This window comes from Tursiops truncatus, chromosome 17, assembly GCF_011762595.2.
Source record: "Tursiops truncatus isolate mTurTru1 chromosome 17, mTurTru1.mat.Y, whole genome shotgun sequence".
NCBI lineage: Eukaryota > Metazoa > Chordata > Mammalia > Artiodactyla > Delphinidae > Tursiops > Tursiops truncatus.
This window is the reverse complement of record NC_047050.1, coordinates 42,602,385-42,626,460: the sequence shown is the minus strand read 5'-3', so window position 1 is coordinate 42,626,460 and position 24,076 is coordinate 42,602,385. Positions and strand designations below refer to the sequence as shown.

Below are 24,076 nucleotides of genomic sequence, written 5' to 3'. Positions count from 1 at the left end.
AATTAATTTTGGCTTTTTGAATACTAAATGTTTTTTCTCATGTACTTTCTCAGCCTATCGTAATATGTATAGAGACAAAAAAAAGGTTAATTTAAAATGAAGAATTGAATATTCTGGGAACCAGCGATCATGGAAGTCCTAACACTTGAAGGAAACACTGAAAACCAAAGTGTACAAATACAGGCTGCTTGATCACTAAGCAATGAGTACATTTTTAGAGCAAAAATATTGGAAAAGTTTGAATCAACATGGGAGGCAATTTGCTTAAACCATCAGCTGGTCATTTTATTGCCAGAAGTGCTTCTCTTTTAGCTATATACTTGAAAGTTTTATTATGTGTTAGCTGTCTATATAATTAAAATTAATATTAAATATTGGTTCCAGTAATAATCCTTAGATTGTTTCACTGTTTTCACTTCAATTTCCAAATATCTGTCCATCTTTCTTCCCCTTTGTTAACAGTGTAGATATGCTTCCTCTACTAACAAAATCTCCTTTTCATGTTCTTGAATAATTTTTAGAATTAATGTTTCAAAAGAAACCTTGTGAAAAACTGTTTGAAAACATTAACACCATCAAAAGTAAGCAGGAAAAAAGAAATAATCAGAGCAGAAATCAATGAAATTGAAAACAGAAAATCCAATAAAGCAAATAAAACTGAAAGTTGATTCCTTAAAGAGATCAATAATATTAATAAGCCTCTAGCCAGGCTAACAAAAAAAATAAAAACAAAAAACCAAAAAACAAGCAAACAAACAAAAAGCCAAAAGAGAGGAATCAAATTACTAACATCAGAAATGAAAGAGGGGACATAACTACAGATTCTATGGAAATTAAAAGAATAATAAAGGAATACTATGACCAAGCTCACAAATTTGATAACCATTTCAGGAAAATGAACCAATTCCTTGAAAGACAGAATCTAACAAAACTCACATAAGAAGAAATAAGAGGACTTGAATAGGCCTACATATATTAAAGAAATTGAATCATTAATTAATAACCTTCCAAAACAGAAAGCATCAGGCCTAGATGGGTCACTGGTGAATTCTATCAAATATTTAAGGAAGAAATTATACCAATTCTTACAATATTTTATGTTCTTAGATTATCAGATATGAGTTGTGCTACTCATTTATGAATAGAAAAACATTCTTCTAGTTCACAGAAACTCTTTTTTTTTTAACATTGAAATTTCACAGACATACCCCACTGAGGCTGGGGATAGGACCAAATTGTCTTCAGAGAGTCTGTACTTTTTCTTCAGTTGTGGTAGACACATAAAATAAAATTTGCCATCTTAATCATTCTTCAGTGTATTGTCTCTACTGTATTTCAGTATAATGTCTGTACTTTTAGTATCATCTCCAAGAAGGAAGAAGGACCACAGACACATTTTTAAAACAACAAAAACAATCCTAGCTCATTTATGGAACTGTGAGGAATGACTTGACATTCAGGTGAGAGTTGTTAGAAATCTAACTCTGAGTGTGCCTTATTTACTCAAATCAGACCCTACTAAAAGGCATTAGAAGCAGGTAGGTAAATAGCAATCAACTTGCTAAGTTCTATAAATTCCTAAAACACATCAGAAATCTGTGAGTTATACCAGTTAGAATGGCCATCATCAAAAAATCTACAAACAATAAATGCTGGAGAGGGTGTGGAGAAAAGGGAACCCTCTTGCACTGTTGATGGGAATGTAAATGATACAGCCACTATGGAGAACAGTATGGAAGTTCCTTAAAAAACTAAAAATAGAACTACCATACGACCCAGCAATCCCACTACTGGGCGTACACCCTGAGAAAACCATAATTCAAAAAGCGTCATGTACCACAATGTTCACTGCAGCTCTATTTACAATAGCCAGGACATGGAAGCAACCTAAGTGTCCATCAACAGATGAATGGATAAAGAAGATGTGGCACATATATACAATGGAATATTACTCAGGCATAAAAAGAAACGAAATTGAGTTATTTGTAGTGAGGTGGATGGACACAGAGTCTGTCATACAGAGTAAAGTAAGTCAGAAAGAGAAAAACAAATACCATATGCTAACACATATATATGGAATCTAAAAAAAAAAGGAAAAAAAAAGGTTCTGAAGAACCTAGGGGTAGCACAGGAATAAAGACGCAGATGTAGAAAGTGGACTTGAGGACATGGGGAGGGGGAAGGGTAAGCTGGACAAAGTGAGAGAGAGTGGCATGGACATATGTACACTACCAAACGTAAAATAGATAGCCAGTGGGAAGCAGCCACATAGCACAGGGAGATCAGCTCGGTGCTTTGTGACCACCTGGGGAGACGTGAGAGGGAGGAGATATGGGGATATATGTATATGTACAGCTGATTCACTTTGCTATAAAGCAGAAACTAACACACCATTGTAAAGCAATTATACTCCAATAAAGATGTAAAAAAAAAAAAAGAAATAAAAAAGAGATCCGTGAGTTAGATTTCACTGACATGATAGATTCATAAAATTGGCAAAAATAATATAGGAATTTGTTTCCAACCCAACTTGCTTCAAGGACTTCACTGAAAATGCCATGGGGAAATATTTTTGCTCTGCTTATTTTCATATCATATATTTATATTCTTACGGATTGTCTAAAATACATTGGGGAAAAAGTCAATATTTTGAAGAGTATACAGCTTTATAGTCCTTTTAGAAAAGATACTGAGCAAACAAATCATGGGTGGTAAAAGATGATATAGTTAGAGAATTTTTCTTTATGAAAGTTAAAAGCTTTATCATTTTTAAATAATTGAAAAAATAAAGGTGATTCAGACTAATGTAACAATTATAGTACAGCAACCACGGCAGAATGAAAAAAGCACTGATTTGAAAGACTTAAATTAAAACCTCAGATCCACCATTTTTTAGTTATGTGTGTATGATCTCAGACAGGTCGCTTATTACCTCTGAGTCACAATATCATAATCTGTAAAATGGTGATAATGTTCACATGTACCTCACGGTGTGGTTGCAATAACATGCTTGAAGATATATGAGTTAACTTACATAAAAGTACCTGGCACGCTTGCTTAGCATCAAGTGGCTCTCAGTGAACACCTCCTCCTTCCCTTCCTCCTTAATAGCACGTAGAGCCTTCTGCATAACTCATGACAAAAATATAAGCAATGCCTTTTTCAGAGATAAACAGTTTCTTCACTGGAGATTTTATAAAAGATTTATTCTAAGTACAGATATGATTATAGAAGTAAGGAAACAAAAAGCAAAGAAAAAATATTTTGAGAAGCATCTAACAAGCAGCTTTCTTTGTTTCATGCTGACATGCTTTGTGGTTACAATGTAGGCTTCCAATGAACACTGGATCAAAATTAAAATTCTAGGCAGGCATTCAAGTTTTTTGATTGTGTCCATTCTTCACTGAGCATGGGAAACGAATGCTTTAGAAGTTATTTATTGAAGATATTCCCACAGTACTCTCACAAAGTTCACTTCCAAAAGAGGCCCTGTCCCTGTAATGTATCTGAGTAAGTGAAAGCTACACCAGGTTTTGTGCACTGCACTTTAAAAATTGCAGCAGGGCAATAAAATCATGTTTTTAACAGAGGCTTTTCTGGGGCTGGGCCACACCAATTTTGTGAAGGTGCATGATAAATTACAGGGAACGAGACCAAACAAATTTCAAAAATAAAGAACACCAATCCAAAATGATTTATGCCCATATTATGAATAAAATTAAATATAGAATAACTAGCAGAAAGCATTTAATTTTTGTTTTCCTATTATCAATGTAAAGTTGGCACAAATGCAGTAAGCCTAATCAAAATCAGGTAATAGTTACCTCTGTGGCTTTGCTTGATGGTTCCACTCCAGTCATATTTGCTACTATTAACTGATGTAAGAGTTGAACTTGAGCCACACTTAGGAAGAAGTCCAGGTTTGTGGTTATATTCACTTCCAAGGAGTGGCCACACACTAAAATCTCCTGAAGGAAAAAAAGGTTGAATAGAGATAAAGAAACATGATAGCCATTAGATGATCATTTATCATTCTTACTTATTAGACCTTTACGATGTTGGTGAATTCTCCTGGGACTTGAGTTCATATGTTAATGAGAATAGCAGAAATGGTGAGCACGGTCACTCAACAGTTTAATGGATTAATTTAATAAACATTTATGAGGGCCTGCTGTGCACCAGGCCATGTGCTAGTTACAGGGAAACACACTAACAATAAGAATTTTTCACCATTTCATATACATTTGGCTTTTCATACGTCAAACTACTATCATTGTTTCAATATGTAGGCAATGATGCAATTCTTTAGCATAATCTTGTTCACCCACTCAGACGGACCAATATTTAGTGAGCATCTCCCAAGTAGCATGCAGCATACTAGAGTGCTAGGAATAAAACAGAGTGAGGGCTTCCCTGGTGGCGCAGTGGTTGAGAGTCCGCCTGCCGATGCAGGGGACACGGGTTCGTGCCCCGGTCCGGGATGATCCCACATGCCGCAGCGGCTGGCCCTTGAACGGCAATCTGCTCTTGAGAAGGTTACAATCTAGGTGGGCAGACAGATGTAAATAGGCAACTATAGGCAGCAATTACAGTCACAAGTGGTATGGTCTGAGTATTCTCCAAAGGATACACTCCAAATGATTTATAACAAAATGGAGTGCTGAAGTCAAAGGTAGCTAGACTAATTAATTTCACTTCTTTAAACTGCTAAAATCTTGGCAGCATTAGGTAGCTGTCCACTACTTAACTGGTGTTGTGCTGCATAACTGACATTCATTGCTGGAAAACCATTCAGGGAAGGAAAACAGAAATGAAAAACAATCCAGAAGTTTCACTTAATAAGCAGAAGCCCTGCCTCTTGTCATGAAGTGCATGTGGACAATGTTCAAATGCTTGGAAATGTCCAACAAACCTTCTCCTTAATAGTGTCATCCAAGAGAATGGATTTAAGGAGACTTATGATGGGTCCAAATACAAACTACACAGCTTAGAGCAGCTTTTAATAAAGCCATAAAGAACAGCATGTCGGAAATGATCCCCTTTTTCTGGTTAAATAAACTTTCCCCCCAAAAAGTTTCCAAAATTTACTCATTATAGTTAGAATTCTTATTTTATTCCTCAAGTAATGATGAAGGGAATATACTTGTGTATTTTCAACCAATTGTGTTACTTAGTAACTGAAAGATATAAGTAGACTTAATTTTTATACACCTTTTGTGGATATAAAGATATCCTGCCTAACCTAACTTTCCCTATAGGGCAATTATAAACATCAAATAAGATAACACATACAAAATATTTTTTTTGTTTTTTATATAAATTTATTTATATTTTTGGCTGTATTGGGTCTTCGTTGCTGCGTGTGGGCTTTCTCTAGTTGCGGTAAGCGGGGGCTGCTCTTCATTGTGGTGGCTTCTCTTGTTGTGGAGCACGGGCTCTAGATGCACGGGCTGCAGTAGTTGTGGCACGCAGGCTCAGTAGATGTGGCACACAGGCTTAGTTGCTCCGCGGCATGTGGGATCTTCCCAGACCAGGGATCCAACTCGTGTCCCCTGCATTTTTTTTTTTTTCTAGTTAAACAATGATTTTATTGCTTGAGTACAACAGACAAATTTATGCAACCAGGGCAGAGGCTGTGGATGACTCGTATTTCCAGTTGTAGGGGAGGACTCGTTTGGTCTTGTAATATCGAGCCAACTGGTGAATATGGCTCTCAATCAGAATCAGACAGAATTTGGCATCTTTATCCTTTCTGTTTCTCTCGAGATGCTTTCGAACAGCAACAGCTTTCTTAATTAAATGATAGAGATCCTCAGGAAGATCAGGAGCAAGTCCTTTGGACTTAAGAATTATCAAGATTTTATTGCCTGTCACAAAACATACTTGTGCAACACCATGTGAGTCTCTCAGGATTACACCTTAACCACTGCGCCACCAGGGAAGCCCCAAAATATTGCTTTTTAAAAACTCAAAGAATGATGTAAACTTTTATCACCTTAGATTAATAATATATTTAATCTGTGCCTAATTTTTCTGAACTTTTTATAACTGCCTATAACTCTGTGAATGATCAAAAAGTTTATAAAGTTTTTAGCATAACAAACTTTTATGAAGAATATTTTTAAAGTTATGATGGATCACATTATTATTACATTTCTATTCTAGTCATGGAGGCAGTATACCATAGTGATTAGACTTCAAACCTGGATCCGTTAGTAACTGGCGAGTAAGATTGGTCAAGTTACTTAATTTCTTTTGATCTCAGTTTCCTCATCTATAAAATATGTATACTAATAATATCTACCTCATATGGATTCTGTGAAGAGTAAATAAGTTAATTCATGTAGAACTCTTTCTAAGGTAATCCATGTGAGAACCCTAAGTGATCTGTCAATATTATTGTTGCTTTCATTAGAAAGAGGCCGTAGAGGTCAGGAGTGTATGGCCAGGAGCCAGACCAGTTAGCTTCACACCATGTTCTGCTTCTTACTATTTGTGAATATTTAGACAAGTTAACTCTTTATGCTTCAGTTTCCTCATCTACAAAACGAGGACAGTAGGAGAAGTTCATAGGATTATTATAAGGATTAAATGAGTTATTACATGAAAAGCAATACCTAAGTAGTACTATGAAGTGCTTAATAATTATTAGCTACAATAATAACTTATTAATAATAAGCTAATTTGATATCCTATGCATGGAAACTATGAAAACTCCTAACACACAAGAAAAGCTGCTCCATCATTTAGACTAAAATAAAAGCTATATTAATTTCTAACCTCAGTGTGCATATTTTCTGGAGAAATTACTTTGGTGAAAATGATGGCAGGTGCTCCAGTTATTCGGACAGAGAAATCTGTTAAAATGGGAGTCAAAATTGCTCTTCTTTCTTGATGCCTCCGTATGCTAAAAGATAAAGTAAAAATTATTAGCTTTTTCATTTTTAAGGATAATTTTCATTAAATTTGTACAAGTCTCTGTACTACAAACATGTATGACAAAATTACATTATTATTTTGAGTGTGTCTATCTGTACATTTTATAATCACAATTTTGTAACTTCAATTCTTCAGATTCATATAAAAAATCACTGAGAAATTCAGACATAATCAATTTCATATTAGTAGCATCCTAGGACATTTCAATAAATTACTTTTTCTATTTTAATTCCTTTTGTTTTTACAGTTTAGGATCTCTCTTGCTACCAAAAATAATCTTACTATTTTGTGATCATTTTTAATTTCCTAGTTTTAATATTTCTGACATTCTGCTTCACAACTGCCATCTTTCCAATCTCAGTAGGTTCACACGCATATCCTCTTAATCTTTGACTTTTTTTTTTAACTCTAAGAACTATCTGAGTTCATAGATTATGACTGCCTTTACAGTTTGTGAAATGGCTTTTGTGACTTTGATACTGAATTCTTCTTCACAGCAACCCTGGATGTGAAGTAAGGAACATTACTGGCCCCACATTATCTATGAGGAAATGAAGTTCAGGGACTGGGCTAAGGCCACCCAGTTGGAACAAAAGTTCCACAACTGGGCCCGCAGGGCAAGTTGATAACACAGCAGCATTTGACCTCTATTTTAATTCTTCTTTATACATTCTCACCTTTTGATCAGTTATTTAGCACACTATTCCTACTCTACATTCAAAATTGCTAATTGCTAATAATTTCAAAGGAAGTATTGCGTTCATCGTAGAAAATAAAATTGGAAAATATTATTGAGAAACCAAAGCTTGTGCTAGTGCAGATCTTCAAGTCTACTACCCATATTCTTAGTTTTCATTTCATGAAATAATACAGTTCTATGTTTTATTAGCAAGCCGTACCTCAAAAGTTCCTTGGAACCATTAATTTAATATTCCTTATAAATATGTCCCTATTATTCTCTTTCATTATAAAATGACCAAGTTGAGATCAGAGAATTGGCATAAGTCATCTCATGAAAAAGCCTAGATAAAACTCAAGTCTGTCTACATCCTTTTCTACCAGAGTAGTCTAGAGAGTACTAGTATCTTTTGTTGAAACTGTGCAATGGGCAGAGCTTTCTATGGTGTCTGCCAAAAAAGCAAATTGGATCATCTGGTTCTGTGACACATAAGTATTGGATTTCAAGAAAGTCAATTTTAAAGAATTAAGAGATCTAGTGAATAGAGGGTAACAGGAAGAAGTATTAAAATCTGAATACAGAGGAAGGGCTGAGATCCTGAGAGACACCACAATTATAGCCTAATAGCTCAAATTCCATAAAATGACCAATGTGAGAAACATGTAACAGTGATGTGCTCTCATAGGGGAGTGCTAAAATATACAATGTATTAAAAATACCTTAAAATGGAAAACATGGCAGGGAACCAACTAAGAGCAAACCTTAGCTGAAGCACTGATGGGGAAAAAAAAGTACTTGTTTGTATCATAATTTTTTCCCACTATGTGAATTAAATCAGTAAGTAAAACAACATATGGAAGACCTATGATGTTAGAAAACATTTTTTAAAGTTTTTTAAGTCAACAGTCTTATAAAACTAGAACTTTACTGGTATAGAGCGCTAAAATTTCTTTTGTATTATCTCTGGTAAGTATGTGAGTTAAGGATACATATTTTTTAAATCATAAAAACTTTTTTATAGATTCAAGTATTTTCAAGGATGAATTCAAAAGAAAGTAAAAATAAACACTGAAGAAATAACTACAACAAGAATTAAATTCTGCTAATATTTTACTAGATAATAATCTAGTAAACTAACAGAAGAGGGAAGTAAAACTCAAAGTATTAACTGACATTGTTAATGACTTCAGGGTCCTACCCACTCTCAGTAAACCAAGGGAATAGATTTTTAATGGCCATATTGAGACAACAGGCTAATCCTTACATCCCTGACAGGCAAGGATTTTGAAACGAGCTGCCAACTTAGATCTGGGGCCATTAAAAGGTCAGAAAAACAACTTCCAATCAGAAATAGAAAAAAACAAGGAAGTTTGCCTGATTTGGCACGAGGGATTATTGAAAAAACAGAGATCTCCCTGCTTTTTCAACTTAAAAATTAAAATAAAAATAATGAGAAAATTAAAAATAATGGGAATACCCCATGTGTGTTTGGAAGCTGTAACTTATATTACTTGTGTTGGTCCAGGAATACCCATATTGAGTTATTCATATAAAAGTGGCATCAGACCTTTGATAACCCCAGGGCATCAGTCAGAAATAGATGTAAAACCTCTTTGGAAAAATATGCTTTCAAACCGACAGAAAGGATTCCCAGGAACAAAGACCACTAAAGATAAACTCCCAATCACAGATTTTATATGCACTCCAAAAATTTTTTTTTTAGCAAGAGGAGAATTCAACACCATTATCAAATTCATTACCAAGAACTTCTGATAATGGAATTTCCACATATGGAAAATACAATAAATTTCTTTAAAATCATTAAAGACATATAGGATGGAATGAAAAACAGGAGGAAAAAACCAAGGTACTATCAAAAAAGGTAAAACGGATTTGAAAAACAACCAAATAGAGTATCCAGAAATAAAAAATGTAGTTATTAAAATTAAACATATAATAGATGGATAAACAGAATTTTAGATATAACTTAAGAAAAAATTAGTAAACTAGAAATACTACAGAGAAATATAGACCAGAAGATACTTAAGACTTGTGGTAATCAACTGAGATAATCCCTTAGAGTGGATATTCCTAAATGTAAAAAACAGTAATATTCAAACACATTTATTCTAAACAATAAATATATATAACATACTTTTCAGAAAATTATTGGTTATAATTTTATTAACTATACCTATTTTTACAGATTTCTCTTATTTTTAGATAGTCATAAGGATAAGTCATTTGATTTGTAAGGTAACTTTAAAAATCAAATATTTAGTTAAGAGTTGAAGATCATTTTAGTGTGTGTGTATGTGTGTGTGTGTGGTTTTTTCTTTTCCTTCCAAGAGGAACACTATCTGGTGACATTCTAATGCAATTGAAATAAAACGTATGATATATGATTATGATGATTATATTCAACTTAAATATTTTATGAGATTTTGAGTACCTATTGTCTGCAGTAACTATGCTAAGATATAAAGAAGAGCAAGGCTGGACAAGACACATCTTTATCCTTTAACCTCTATGTCACCTTTTCAAGTTGCCAAGGATACCTTCAGCCAATATATAAGGTAGAAAATATTTGCTGGCTGTTGGGAAGTATAAACTAACTGCTCCTTCCTGCTGTACCAGGTCACCTTTTCCCTTCATACTCAGTTCCCAGGTACTTTAAGCAGCAGGAGAAAACACATTCTCTCACGTAAACCCATGAAAAAGTTTAAGGGGATTATTATAAAATCATACAATTCAAGAAGGTTTAGATCACCCCAGGCATTAATCGATAAACTATGGGAATTAGACTAACTTCTGTTTTATAATTTTGCTTAGGCATTAGCTTGACATCCTTACAAATAAAGACAAAAGTGATGGTTTTCAGGTGGAAGAGTAAAAACAAAGAAAATGCTTTCCTTCCACATTCTTGTTTATGATTTCAGGTACAATTCTGGAAAAATCTCATGTTTGATGAATCACAAATCAAAATATGCAAGGGCTCCTATGAACATGTGGGTAATACTTTACTTCAAAAAGTAAAAATGGGAGGAGACCTTCAAGATGGTGGAGGAGTAAGACGTGGATATCACCTTCCTCCCCACAAATACATCAGAAATACATCTACATGTGGAACAACTCCTACAGAACACCTACTGAATGCTGGCAGAAGACCTCAGACCTCCCAAAAGGCAAGAAACTCCCCACGTATCTGGGAAGGGTAAAAGAAAAAAGAAAAGACAGAGACAAAAGAATAGGGACAGGACCTGCACCAGTGGGAGGGAGCTGTGAAAGAGGAAAGGTTTCCACACACTAGGAAGCCCCTTCACTGGCGGAGACGCGGGGTTGAGTGGGGGGAAGCAGCTTTGGAGCCACGGAGGAGAGCGTAGCAACAGGGGTGCGGAGGGCAAAGCGGAGAGATTCGCTCACAGAGAACCGGTGCTGACCAGCACTCACCAGTCCGAGAGGCTTGTCTGCTCACCTGCCAGGGCGGGCGGGGTCTCGAAGCTGAGGCTTGGGCTTCGGAGGTCGGATCCCAGGGAGAGGACTGGGGTTGGCTGCCTAAACACAGTCTGAAGGGGGCCAGTGTGCCACAGCTAGCCGGGAGGGAGTCTGGGAAACAGGTCAGAACTGCTGAAGAGGCAAGAGACTTTTTCTTCCCTCTTTGTTTCCTGGTGTGCGAGGAGAGGGGATTAAGAGCGCAGCTTAAAGGAGCTCCAGAGACGCTCGCGAGCCGCGGCTATCAGCGCAGACCCCAGAGATGGGCATGAGACACTAAGGCTGCTGCTGCAGCCACCAAGAAGCCTGTGTGCGAGCACAGGTCACTATCCACAACCCCCTTCCAGGAGCCTGTGCAGCCCGCCACGGCCAGGATCCCGTGATCCAGGGACAACTTCCCCGGGAGAACGCATGGTGCGCCTCAGGCTGGTGCAACCGGCCTCTGCCGCCGCAGGCTCACCCCGCATCCGTACCCCTCCCTCCCCACAGACTGAGTGAGCCAGAGCCCCCTAATCAGCAGCTCCTTTAACCCAGTCCTGTCTGAGCGAAGAACAGATGCCCTCAGGTGACCTACATGCAGAGGTGGGGCCAAATGCAAAGGTGAGCCCCAGGAGCTGTGCAAACAAAGAAGAGAAAGGAAAATCTCTCCCAGTAGCCTCAGGAGCAGCGGATTAAATCTCCACAATCAACTTGATGTAACCTGCATCTGTGGAATACCTGAAGAGACAATGATTCATTCCAAATTGAGGCAGTGGACTTTGGGAGCAATGATATATATATATATTTTCCCTTTTTGTTTTTTTGTGAGAGTGTACGTGTATGTGTCTCTGTGTGATTTTGTCTGTATAGCTTTGATTTTACCATTTATCCTAAGGTTCTGTTTTTTGTTTTTGTTTTTTTAGTATAGTTTTTAGTGGTTGTTATTACTGGTGGATTTGTTTTTTGGTTTGGTTGCTCTCTTCTTTCTTTCTTTTCTTTTCTTAATACTTTTTAATCTTTTTTATTTTTAATAACTTTATTTTATTTATTTATTTTTCTCTTTCTTTTTTTCAGCCTTTTATTCTGAGCCATGTGGATGGCAGGGTCTTGGTGCTCTGGCCAGGTGTCAGGCCTGGGCCGCTGAGGTGGGAGAGCCGAGTTCAGGACACTGGTCCACCAAAGACGTCCCAGCACCACGTAATATCAAACAGTGAAAATCTCCCAGAGATCTCCATTGCAACGCCAAGACCCAGCTCCACTCAATGACTAACAAGCTCCAGTGCTGGACACCCTATGTCAATCAACTTGCAAGACAGGAACACAACCCCATACATTAGCAGAGAGGCTGCCTAAAATCATAATAAGGCCACAGACACCCCAAAACACACCACAACACATGGACCTGCCCAGGAGAAAGACAAGACCCAGCCTCACCCACCAGAAAACAGGCACTAGTCCCCTCCACCAGGAAGCCTATACAACCCACTGAACCAACCTTAGCCACTGGGGACAGACACCAAAAAAAATGGGAATTACGAACCTGAAGCCTGCAAAAAGGAGACCCCCAAATAGTAAGTTAAGCAAAATGACAACACACAGAAATACACAGCAGATGAAAGAGCAAGGTAAAAACCCACCAGACCAAACAAATGAAAGGAAATAGGCAGTCTACTTGAAAAAGAATTCAGAGTAATGATAGTAAACATGATCCAAAATCTTGGAAATAGAATGGAGAAAATACAAGAAATGTTTAATAAGGACCTAGAGGAACAAAAGAGCATATGAATAATGATGAGCAACACAAGAAATGAAATTAAAAATTCTCTAGAAGGAATCAATAGCAGAATAACTGAGGCAGAAGAACAGAGAAGTGACCTGGAAGATAAAATAGTGGAAATAAGTACTGCAGAGCAGAATAAAGGAAGAAGAATGAAAAGAATTGAGGACAGTGTCTGAGACCTCTGGGACAACATTAAACACACCAACATTCGAATTATAGGGGTCTCAGAAGAAGAAGAGAAAAAGAAAGGGACTGAGAAAATATCTGAAGAGATTATAGTTGAAAACTTCCCTAATATGGGAAAAGAAATAGTTAATCAAGTAAGCAAAGAGAGTCAATACAGGATAAATCCAAGGAGAAACACGCCAAGACACATATTAATTAAACTATCAAAAATTAAATACAACGAAAAAATATTAAAAGCAGCAAGGGAAAAACAACAAATAACATGTATGGGACTCCCCATTGGGTAACAGCTTATCTTTCAGCAGAAACTCTGCAAGCCAGAAGGGAGTGGCAGGACATATTTAAAGTGATGAAAGGGGAAAGAACTACAACCAAGATTATTCTACCCAGCAAGGACCTCATTCAGATTTGATGGAGAAATTAAAACCTTTACAGACAAGCAAAACCTAAGAGAATTCAGCACCACGAAACCAGCTTTACAACAAATCCTAAAGGAACTTCTCTAGGCAGGAAACACAAGAGAAGGAAAAGACCTGTGATAACCAACCCAAAACAATTAAGAAAATGGTAATAGAAACATATATGTAAATAATTACCTTAAATGTAAATGGATTAAATGCTCCAACCAAAAGACGTAGACTGGCTGAATGGATACCAAAACAAGACTCGTATATATGCTGTCTACAAGAGACCTACTTCAGACCTAGGGACACATACAGACTGAAAGTAGAAGGGATGGAAAAAGATATTCCATGCAAATGGAAATCAGAAGAAAGCTGGAGTAGCAATTCTCATATCAGACAAAATAGACTATAAAAGAAAGACTAGTACAAGAGAAAAAGACAGACACTACATAAAGATCAAGGGATCAATCCAAGAAGAAAATATAACAATTGTAAATATTTATGGGCTTCCCTGGTGGCGCAGTGGTTGAGAGTCCGCCTGCCGATGCAGGGAACATGGGTTTGTACCCCTGTCCAGGAAGATCCCACGTGCCGCGGAGCAGCTGTGCCCGTGAGCCATGGCCGCTGAGCCTGCGCATCCGGAGCCTGTGCTCTGCAACGGGAGAGGCCACAATGGCGAGAGGCCCACATACCAAAAAAAAAAAAAAAAAATTTATCTACCCAACATAGGAGCACCTCAATACATAAGGCAAACGCTAACAGCCATAAAAGGGAATATTGACAGTAACACAAACATAGTAGCGAAGTTTCACACCCCACTTTCACCAATGGACAGATCATCCAAAATGAAAATAAATAAGGAAACACAAGCTTTAAGTGATACATTAAACAAAATGGACTTAATTGATATCTATAAGACATTCCATCGAAAAACAACAGAATACACTGTTTTTCCCAAGTGTCATGAGACATTCTCCAGGATAGATCATATCATGGGTCACAAGTCAAGCCTTGGTAAGTTTAAGAAAACTGAAATCGTATCAACTATCTTTTCCAACCACAAAGCTATGAGAGTAGATACCAATTACAGGAAAAAAAATCTGTAAAAAATACAAACACATGGAGGCTAAACAATACACTACTTAATAATGAAGTGATCACTGAAGAAATCAAAAAATACCTAGAAACAAATGACAATGAAAACAGAACAACCCAAAACCTATCGGATGCAGCAAAAGCAGTTTTAAGAGGGAAGTTTATAGCAATACAATCCTACTTAAGAAACAAGAAATATCTCACATAAATAACCTAACCTTAAACCTAAAGCAATAAGAGAAAGAAGAACCAAAAAACCCCAAAGATAGCAGAAGAAAAGAAATCATAAAGATCAGATCAGAAATAAATGAAATAAAATGAAGGAAACAACAGCTAACATCAATAAAACTAAACGTAGATTCTTTGAGAAGATAAACAAAATTGATAAACCATTAGCCAGACTCATCAAGAAAAAAAGGGAGAAGACTCAAATCAACAGAATGAGAAATGAAAAAGGAGAAGTAACAATTGACACTGCAGAAATACAAAAGATCATGACGGATTACTACAAGCAACTCTATGCCAATAAAATGGACAACCTGGAAGAAATGGACAAATTCTTAGAAAAGCACAACCTTCCGAGACTGAACCAAGAAGAAACAGAAAATATAAACAGACCAATCACAAGCACTGCAATTGAGACTGTGATTAAAAATATTCCAGCAAACAAAAGCCCAGGACCAGGAGGATTCACAGGCGAATTCTATCAAACATTTAGAGGGGAGCTAACACCTATCCTTCTCAATCTCTTCCAAAATATAGCAGAGGAAAGAACACTCACAAACTCATTCTATGAGGCCACCATCACCCTGATATCAAAACCAGACAACGATGTCACACACAAAAAAAACTACAGACCAACATCACTGATGAACATAGATGCAAAAATCCTCAACAAAATACTAGCAAAGAGAATCCAACAGCACATTCAAAGGATCATACACCATGATCAAGTGGGTTTATCCCAGGAATGCAAGGATTCTTCAATATATGAAATCAATCAATGTGATAAACCATATTAACACAATGAAGGAGAAAAACTATATGATTATCTGAATAGATGCAGAAAAAGCTTTCGATAAAATTCAAATCCCATTTATGATAAAAACTCTTCAAAAAGTAGGCATGGGTGGAACTTACCTCAACATAATAAAGGTCTTATATAATAAACCCATAGCCAACATCATTCTGAATGGTGAAAAATTGAAACCATTTCCACTAAGATCAGGAACAAGACAAGGTTGCACACTCTCACTACTATTATTCAATATATTTTTGGAAGTTTTAGGCACAGCAATCAAAGAAGAAAAAGAAATAAAAGGAACCAAATCGTAAAAGAAGAAGTAAAAATGTCACAGTTTGCAGATGACATGATACTATATATAGAGAATCCCAAAGATGGTAGCAGAAAACTACTAGAGCTAATCAATGTATTTTGTAAAGAAGCTGGATATAAAATTAATGCACAGAAATCTCTTGTATTCCTATACACTAATGATGAAAAATCTGAAAGAGTAATTAAGGAAACACTCCCACTTACCACTGCAACAAAAAGAATCAAATACCTAGGAATAAACCTACCTAAGGAGACCAAAGAACTGTATGCAGAACACTGTAAGACACTGATGAAAGAAATTAAAGATGATACAAACAGATGGAGAGATATACCATGTTCTTGGATTGGAAGAATCAACATTGTGAAAATGACTGTACTACCCAAAGCAATCTACAGATTCAATGCAATCCCTATCAAGCTACCAGTGGCATTTTTCACAGAATTAGAACAAAAAATTGCACAATTTGTATGGAAACACAAAAGATCCCAAATAGCCAAGCAATTTTGAGAAAGAAAAACGGAGCTGGAGGAATCAGGCTCCCTGACTTCAGACTATACTACAAAGCTACAGTAATCAAGAGAGTACGGTACTGGCACAAAAAGAGAAATACAGATCGATGGAATAGGATAGAAAGCCCAGAGATAAATCCACGCACATATGGTCCCCTTGTCTTTGATAAACAAGGCAAGAATATACAATGGAGAAAAAACAGCCTCTTCAATAAGTGGTGCTGAGAAAAGTGGACAGCTACATCTAAAACAATGAAATTAGAACACTCCCTAACACCACAGACAAAAATAAACTGAAAATGGATTAAAGACCTAAACGTAAGGCCAGCCACTATAAAACTCTTAGAGGAAAACATATGCAGAACACTCTATGACATAAATCACAGCAAGATCCTTTTTGACCCACCTCCTAGAAAAATGGAAATAAAAACAAAAATAAACAAATGGGACCTAATGAAATTGAAAAGCTTTTGCACAGCAAAGGAAACCATAAACAAGACAAAACAACAACCCTCAGAATAGGAGAAAATATTTGCAAATGAAGCAACTGACAAAGGATTAATCTCCAAAATTTACAAGCAGCTCATGCAGCTCAATATCAAAAAAACAACCAGTCCAAAAATGGGCAGAAGACCTAAATAGACATTTTTCCAAAGAAGATATACAGATTGCCAACAAACACATGAAAGAATGCTCAACATTATTAGTCATTAGAGAAATGCAAATCAAAACTACAATGAGGTATCACCTCACACCAGTCAGAATGGCCATCATCAAAAATCTACAAACAAATGCTGGAGAGGGTGTGGAGAAAAGGGAACCTTCTTGCACTGTTGGTGGGAATGTAAATTGATACAGCCACTATGGAGAACGGTATGGAGGTCCCTTAAAATACTAAAAATAGAACGATCATATCACCCAGCAATCCCACTACTGGGTATACACCTTGAGAAAACCATAACTCAAAAAGAGTCATGTACCACAATGTTCACTGCAGCTCTATTTACAATAGCCAGGGCATGGAAGCAACCTAAGTGTCCATCGAAAGATGAATAGATAAAGAAGATGTGGCACATATATACAATGGAATAAAACTCAATCATAAAAGAAAACGAAATTGAGGTATTTGTAGTGAGGTGGATGGACCTAGAATCTGTCATACAGAGTGAAGTAAGTCAGAAAGAGAAAAACAAATACCGTATGCTAACACATGTATATGGAATCTAAAAAATAAAGCATGGTCATGAAGAACCTTGGGGCAGGATGGGAATAAAGATGCAGACCTACTATATATAGAACGGACTTGAGGACACGGGGAGGGGGAACGGTAAGCTGAGACAAAGTGAGAGAGTGGTATGTACATATATACACTACCAAATGTAAAATCGATAGCTAGTGAGAAACAGTCGCATAGCACAGGCAGATCAGCTCGGTGCTTTGTGACCACCTAGACGGGTGGGATAGGGAGGGTGGGAGGGAGGGAGATGCAAGAGGGAGGATATATGGAGATATATGTATAGTATAGCTGATTCCCTTTTTATAAAGCAGAAACTAAAACACCATTGTAAAACAATTATGCTCCAATAAAGATGTTAAAAAAAACATCAGAAGTAAATACAAAAAAAAAGTAAAAATGTAAGATAACAATGAATAGTCATGATCTCTCAGAATTAAGGCATTATTCATGCTTCAGGTACTTTAATAGCAACATAATGCCATACTTCCACATAGTCAATGTTACTTACCCTGTTGAGCATAGAACGGATAGATTTTAAGATCGTGTGAAATTCAAATTCAGCCTGCTAAGTAAACACAGTAATAACAATTTAAAAAAATCCTATCTGTGGGTCTTCCCTGGTGATGCAGTTGTTGAGAATCTGCCTGTCAGTGTAGGGAATGCGGGTTCAAGCCCTGGACTGGGAAGATCCCACATACCGCGGAGCAACTAAGCCCGTGCGCCACAACTACTGAGCCTGAGCTCTAGAGCCTGTGAGCCACAACTACTGATCCCGAGTGCCACAACTACTGAAGCCCTCACACCTAGAGCCCATGCTCCTCAACAAAAGAAGCCACTGCAATGAGAAGCCCACGCACCACAACGAAGAGTATCCCCCGCTCGCCACAACTAGATCAAGCCCTTGCGCAGCAATGAAGACTCAACACAGCCAAAAATAAAATTAATTAATTAATTAAAAAAAAATCCTATGTGTGGTGAAAAAGGCCAAAGGGTAGTATATGTAATGTGGTCCATGTACATCAAAATACTCAAACAAATAAATATGTTCTATTTCTCTCAATAAAGTCAGAAAGATAATTTACACAAGGAAATCAAACACAGATAGTGAGAGGGCCAAATAAAAGCATTTGCTATAAAAACTAAATTATTTATTTTTTAACTGTAGTTTTCAACTCTATTCAAATTTTATCTTTAAATATTACAAACAAGAAAATCATATTAACTTGGAGAATTAAGGCTCATTGGCATTTTCGGGAAATTACAAGATAAACTTTCCACACCATCCCACACACCCTGAAAGCTCTAATCACCATGTCAAACAGCAATAGTGATTTTAATGTGTAACCTGAACATGGCAGACATCAGTACAGGTTATTTTAGTTCTCATCACTTCACTACCTCAGATTATAAAAATAAGCCCAGATGCAGTAAAAATGGTTGCTAAAAGAAAACAGGCGATTAACTAACAAGGAACTTAGCATAAGAGTAAGGCGTCAGAGTACTGCGTACAAGAAAAGTAATTGACTAAGAGGAAGCAAACCGAGGTTCCACACTTAGCTGTATTTTTAAGTGACACTAGACAAGCAAAGGAATCTCCTCAAACTTAGTTTGCTGTAGTGGTTTTGTTCCGTAACTTGCTAAGAACGGTTCAGAGTTTAGAAAGAAAATTGCAAGAGAGTTGGAATGTGGAAGAGAAATAACAGACAATATTCTCTGACAGTCATACTGTTTTAAATAGCAGTGAAATTACGATGCAGAGGTACCAGCAGATTCCAGCTTGTCCTCACTCTTCCCACCTTTGTGACTTTTTCCTGATTGTTGGCTCTGCTGGCCAATAGCAACTGCAGGCTCAACTCCAGAAGCAGAAGCAATAACCTCCCATGGACTTGCCTACCAGCCTTTGGTGGTCCCTCCAGCCACTGGACGTGCCTGGCTTCCCAGGTTCCCTGGGGTGCTACAAATTTTTACCCAGGTCACCCAGCTTCTTCCACAATTGGATAAGGTCTTACTCCTAAAATAAATCCCTTATGTTACAATACTTATAGTGGTTGTCCTGCCCTGATTGAACCCTGATGTATTCCGTCAGCTGAAAAATTAAGGTTTTGGAAGCAAGAGATCTGCGAGTTTTAAAATTTGATGATTCCTTATGCTTAACACTTCCCTGCTTCCTTCTCACAATCATTCACACAGAAACACATTATGATTACAGACAAAATGTGAGTAATGTATCAGGAGGAATAAATGAAAACCATTATAAAGACTGCCATTTAATAACGGTTAAGGAAGGGAGTAAATTATTCTTCACTGTATATCTTTTGAGTTCTACCTGTAATACCTATTGAAAAACAAAAATCTAATGATATTATGGTTCTGTTTGTATTTCTGTCAAGATTAATCAGCAGAACTAAACAACATCAGATCTAAAAATTCTTGTCTTTATTTGAATCAGTATCTCTCAGGAACACTCAGATTCAGGCACTTGATTTGTTAGCTTTACTTAATCATCTAATCATTCGATCTCTCATTATTTCACTCAAATCTTCACAAACTTCCTATTATGTGCCAAGCATGATACTATGTGCTTGGTATTCAGAAGTGAATAAAACATGCCAAGTTTTTATACTTTCTTAGTTCAAAATGCCCCCTCCCCTCTCCTGCCACTCGTACTTTGTGGAAACAAATTCAAAAGCCATATATTCTGTGAAACCTTCCCTGAGAACCCACGCACGGAGTTAGTCATTCATTTCTTTCTTTTAATTCTCTATTTGTACCTACATCGATTTTATTTTAGTTTTATCTTTATTTTTTTAAGTTGTGAATATCCATTTAACGGAACATTTGGGGGCCAAGGATTTATAATAATAAGGAAAATTCCAACATTACAAGTGGAACATAATCAGCATGCAAAATTACACATAGCATCATCTAGCGACGGTGCTAGAGAGCCACGTGGCGTTCCATTTTTGGCACTTCCCCCTCCAATCTCCATTTAGCCCCTTCTAAATCACTCCACATTTTTTTTAAACATCTTATTGGAGTATAATTGCTTTACAATGTTGTGTTAGTTTCTGCTGTATAACAAAGTGAATCAGCTATATGTATACATATATCCCCATATCTCTTCCCTCTTGCATATCCCTCCCTCCCACACGCCCTATCCCACCCCTCTAGGTGGACACAAAGCACTGAGCTGATCTCCCTGTGCTATGCGGCTGCTTCCCACTAGCTATCTACTTTACATTTGGTAGTGTATATATGTCAATGCTACTCTCTCACTTTGTCCCAGCCTCCCCTCCCCCTCCCCAGGTCCTCAAGTCCATTCTCTACGTATGTGTCTTTATTTCTGTGCTGCCCCTAGGTTCATCAGAACTATTTTTTCTTTTTTAGTTTCCATATATACATACATCAATTTTAGATTTATTTTATTCTTCTGTTTATGTGTTATGTCACATCTATTAGCCTGCGATGTCTTATATGCATGAAGTGTGTTTATCTCAATTTTGATGTGGCTTTTCTACAATCCTAAGTATATTTACTTATATCTATCAGAGGACTTTTCCACATTGTACCTGAATAGTTAATTAACCTGTCTGTTTTTCTGATTGGGTGATGAGCTCTGAAAGGGATAGACACATATTAGAAGTTATTTTATTTTGTATCTTTGGTGTAAAAGACATTCCATGGCATAAATTGGATGTTCAAAAGTCGGTTAATTTTTGACAAGGGTGCCAAGACCATTCAATGGGAAAAGAACACTCTCTTCAGCAAATGGTGCTGGGACAACTGGATATCCAACATGCAAAAGAATGAGGTTGGGCTTTTATTACATACTGTATACAAAAATAAACAAACAAAAAACATTAAAATAAATCAACAACCTAATTATAAGCACTAAACCCATAAAACTCTTAGAATAATACAGGGATAAATCTTCACGACCTTGAATTTGGCAATGAATTCTTAGATATGACACCAAAAGCATAGGCAACAAGAGAAAAAAATAGATGAGACTTTACTGAAGTTAAAAACTTGTGCATCAAAGATCACTACCAAGAAAATGAAAAGATCATTTGTGAATCATATATCTGATAAGGGTATAGTACTCATAAAAAATAAAGAACTCCTGGCCCAGATCAAGATGGTGGAACAGAAGGATGTGGAGTTCACCTCCTCTCACAAATAAATCAAAAATACATCTACATGTGGAACAATTCTCACAGAATACCTACTGAATGCTGGCAGAAGATCTCTTACAACCAAAGCTGCAAGAAATATCACCACGTAACCAGGAAGGACAAAAGAAAGAAACAAAAAGGAATCAGGACAGGACCTGTACTCCTGGGAGGGAGTTGTGAAAGAGGAAAGGTTTGCTCAACCTGGGAACCCCCTGCTTTGGCTGGGAGATCAGCTGGGATAGATAGGGAGCTTCAGAGGCTCAGAGGAGAGTGCAGCAGCCAGAGTACAGCAGGCAGAACAGAGAGAGACCAGCACAGATGGTGCTGGCCACCTCGATGCACTCCCAAACCTAAGACATGTGCCTGCTGGTGTGTGCGGGGACTGGGGTGTTGAAACTCAAGCTTCAGCAGACAGACTCGGGAGAGGACTGGGGTTGGCTGGACGGAGACAGCCTGAAGGGACTGGAGTGTGGTCTGAGCCGCAATATCCTGGTCTGCTGTTGCTAATACACTCTCTGAAGGGAGGGGTGGGGCCCCACCATAGCATCTTCATTGTTGGTGTGCTCACAGCAGGCACAGCTACACATCTACAAGGCCTGGGAGCATGCAAGTGCCAGTGGTTGCCCACACATGGAGGTGGGGCTGAAATCTGAGATGATGCCCAGGGGCTGCACTACTTCAGGGGATTTACTCCACTGGTGGCTTTGGGAGTGCAGTGCCTGCAGGACACCCAAGTGGATTACTAGCACTCCTGTGCCTGGGGATAAAACCCAATCTAGTAGTAATGAATAGCAGACTAAATGACACAGAAGAATGAATACGTGATCTGGAAGAGACAGAATAATGGAAATTACCCAGTCAGAACTGCAGACAGAAAGACAAGTTAAAAAAAAAAAAATGAAAGCAACATATGAGATCTACGAGATAATATAAAGTGTGCCAACCTATGCACAATAGGGGTTCCAAAAAGAGAAGGGAGAGAGAAGGGGATCAAACATGTATTTGAAGATATTATGGGTGAAAAATTCCCAAACCTGGGGAAGTAAACATATTCAAGTAAAGGAAGCACAGAGGGTCCCAAACAAGAGGAATCTAAACAGACCTACACAACGACATATCGTAATTAAATGGCAAAAGTTACAGAGAGGATTGTTAAGGCAACAAGAGAAAAACGAAGAGTTAGTTACAAGGGAACCCCCATAATACTATCAGCTGATTTCCTATAGAAATGTTGCAGACCAGAAGGGACTAGCAAGATATATTCAAAGTCCTCAAAGGAAAAAACCAACAACCGAGGATACTCTACCCAGCAAGATTATCATTTAGAATAGGAAAGAGAAAGAATTTCTCAGACAAGCAAGAACTAAAAGAGTACAGCAATACTAAAGCTATCTTAAAAGAAATATTGAAAGGTCTTCTCTAAATACAAAAGAAACAAGAATCTATAGGAAAGAGAAAATCACAGTTGGAAAGTATATCACTTAAATAAGCCAGTACATAGATTAAAAAAAAAAATTTTCTGTGAAAGTGATAACTACAATGAACATCGAAAGGATAAACATGAAAATTTGTAAAAGAGAACACCAAAATCATAAAATGTGGGAGAAGGGAGTAAGAAAACGTAGACTTTTTTTTTCAGAATGTGTTTGAGCCTATATGACTGTCAGTCTAAAGCAAGCAGTTATAGTAATGGTTTAACATAACTGAAAAACTGGTAACCACAAATCAAAAACATACAATAGATTCACAAAAACCAAAAAGAAGAGAACACAAGTGTAGTACAAAAGAAAACCATCAAACCAGAAAAGGAAAAACAAAAAGAAGGGAACAAAGAAGAAATACAAAATCAACTGGAAAACAAGGTTTAAAATGGCAATAAATACATATCTACCAATATTTACCTTAAATGTCAATGGACTAAATGCTCCAATCAAAAGACACAGAGTACCAGATTGGGTAATGAAACAAGAGCCTACAATATGCTGCCTACAAGAGACCCAGTTTAGGGCAAAGGAAACACATAGATTGAAAGTGACAGGATGGAAAAAGATATTTCATGCAAATGGAAATGACAAAGTGAGGGTAGTAATACTCATATCAGACAAAATAGACTTTAAAACAAAGGCCATAGAGAAAGATAAAGAAGGACAACATATAATACAAGAAGAAGGTATTATACTCATTAACATACATGCACCCAATATAGGAGCACCTAGATACATAAAACAAATACTAATAGACATAAAGAAAGAAACTGACAGGAT

General features: G+C 37.1%; 1 protein-coding gene across 4 annotated transcripts in view; it reads right to left on the bottom strand.

Annotated features, from left to right (window-relative positions):
- VPS13B (vacuolar protein sorting 13 homolog B) overlaps positions 1-24,076 on the bottom strand; it is a 797,029-nt gene that overhangs the window by 294,509 nt on the left and 478,444 nt on the right. For all 4 annotated transcript variants that reach the window (XM_033843006.2, XM_073794625.1, XM_073794626.1 and 1 more), the window contains 2 exons: positions 6,781-6,907; positions 3,825-3,968 (listed from right to left, as the gene is read on the bottom strand). In XM_033843006.2, coding sequence (XP_033698897.1) covers positions 3,825-3,968; positions 6,781-6,907 — 271 coding nt within the window. The remainder of the gene's footprint in view (positions 1-3,824; positions 3,969-6,780; positions 6,908-24,076) is intronic.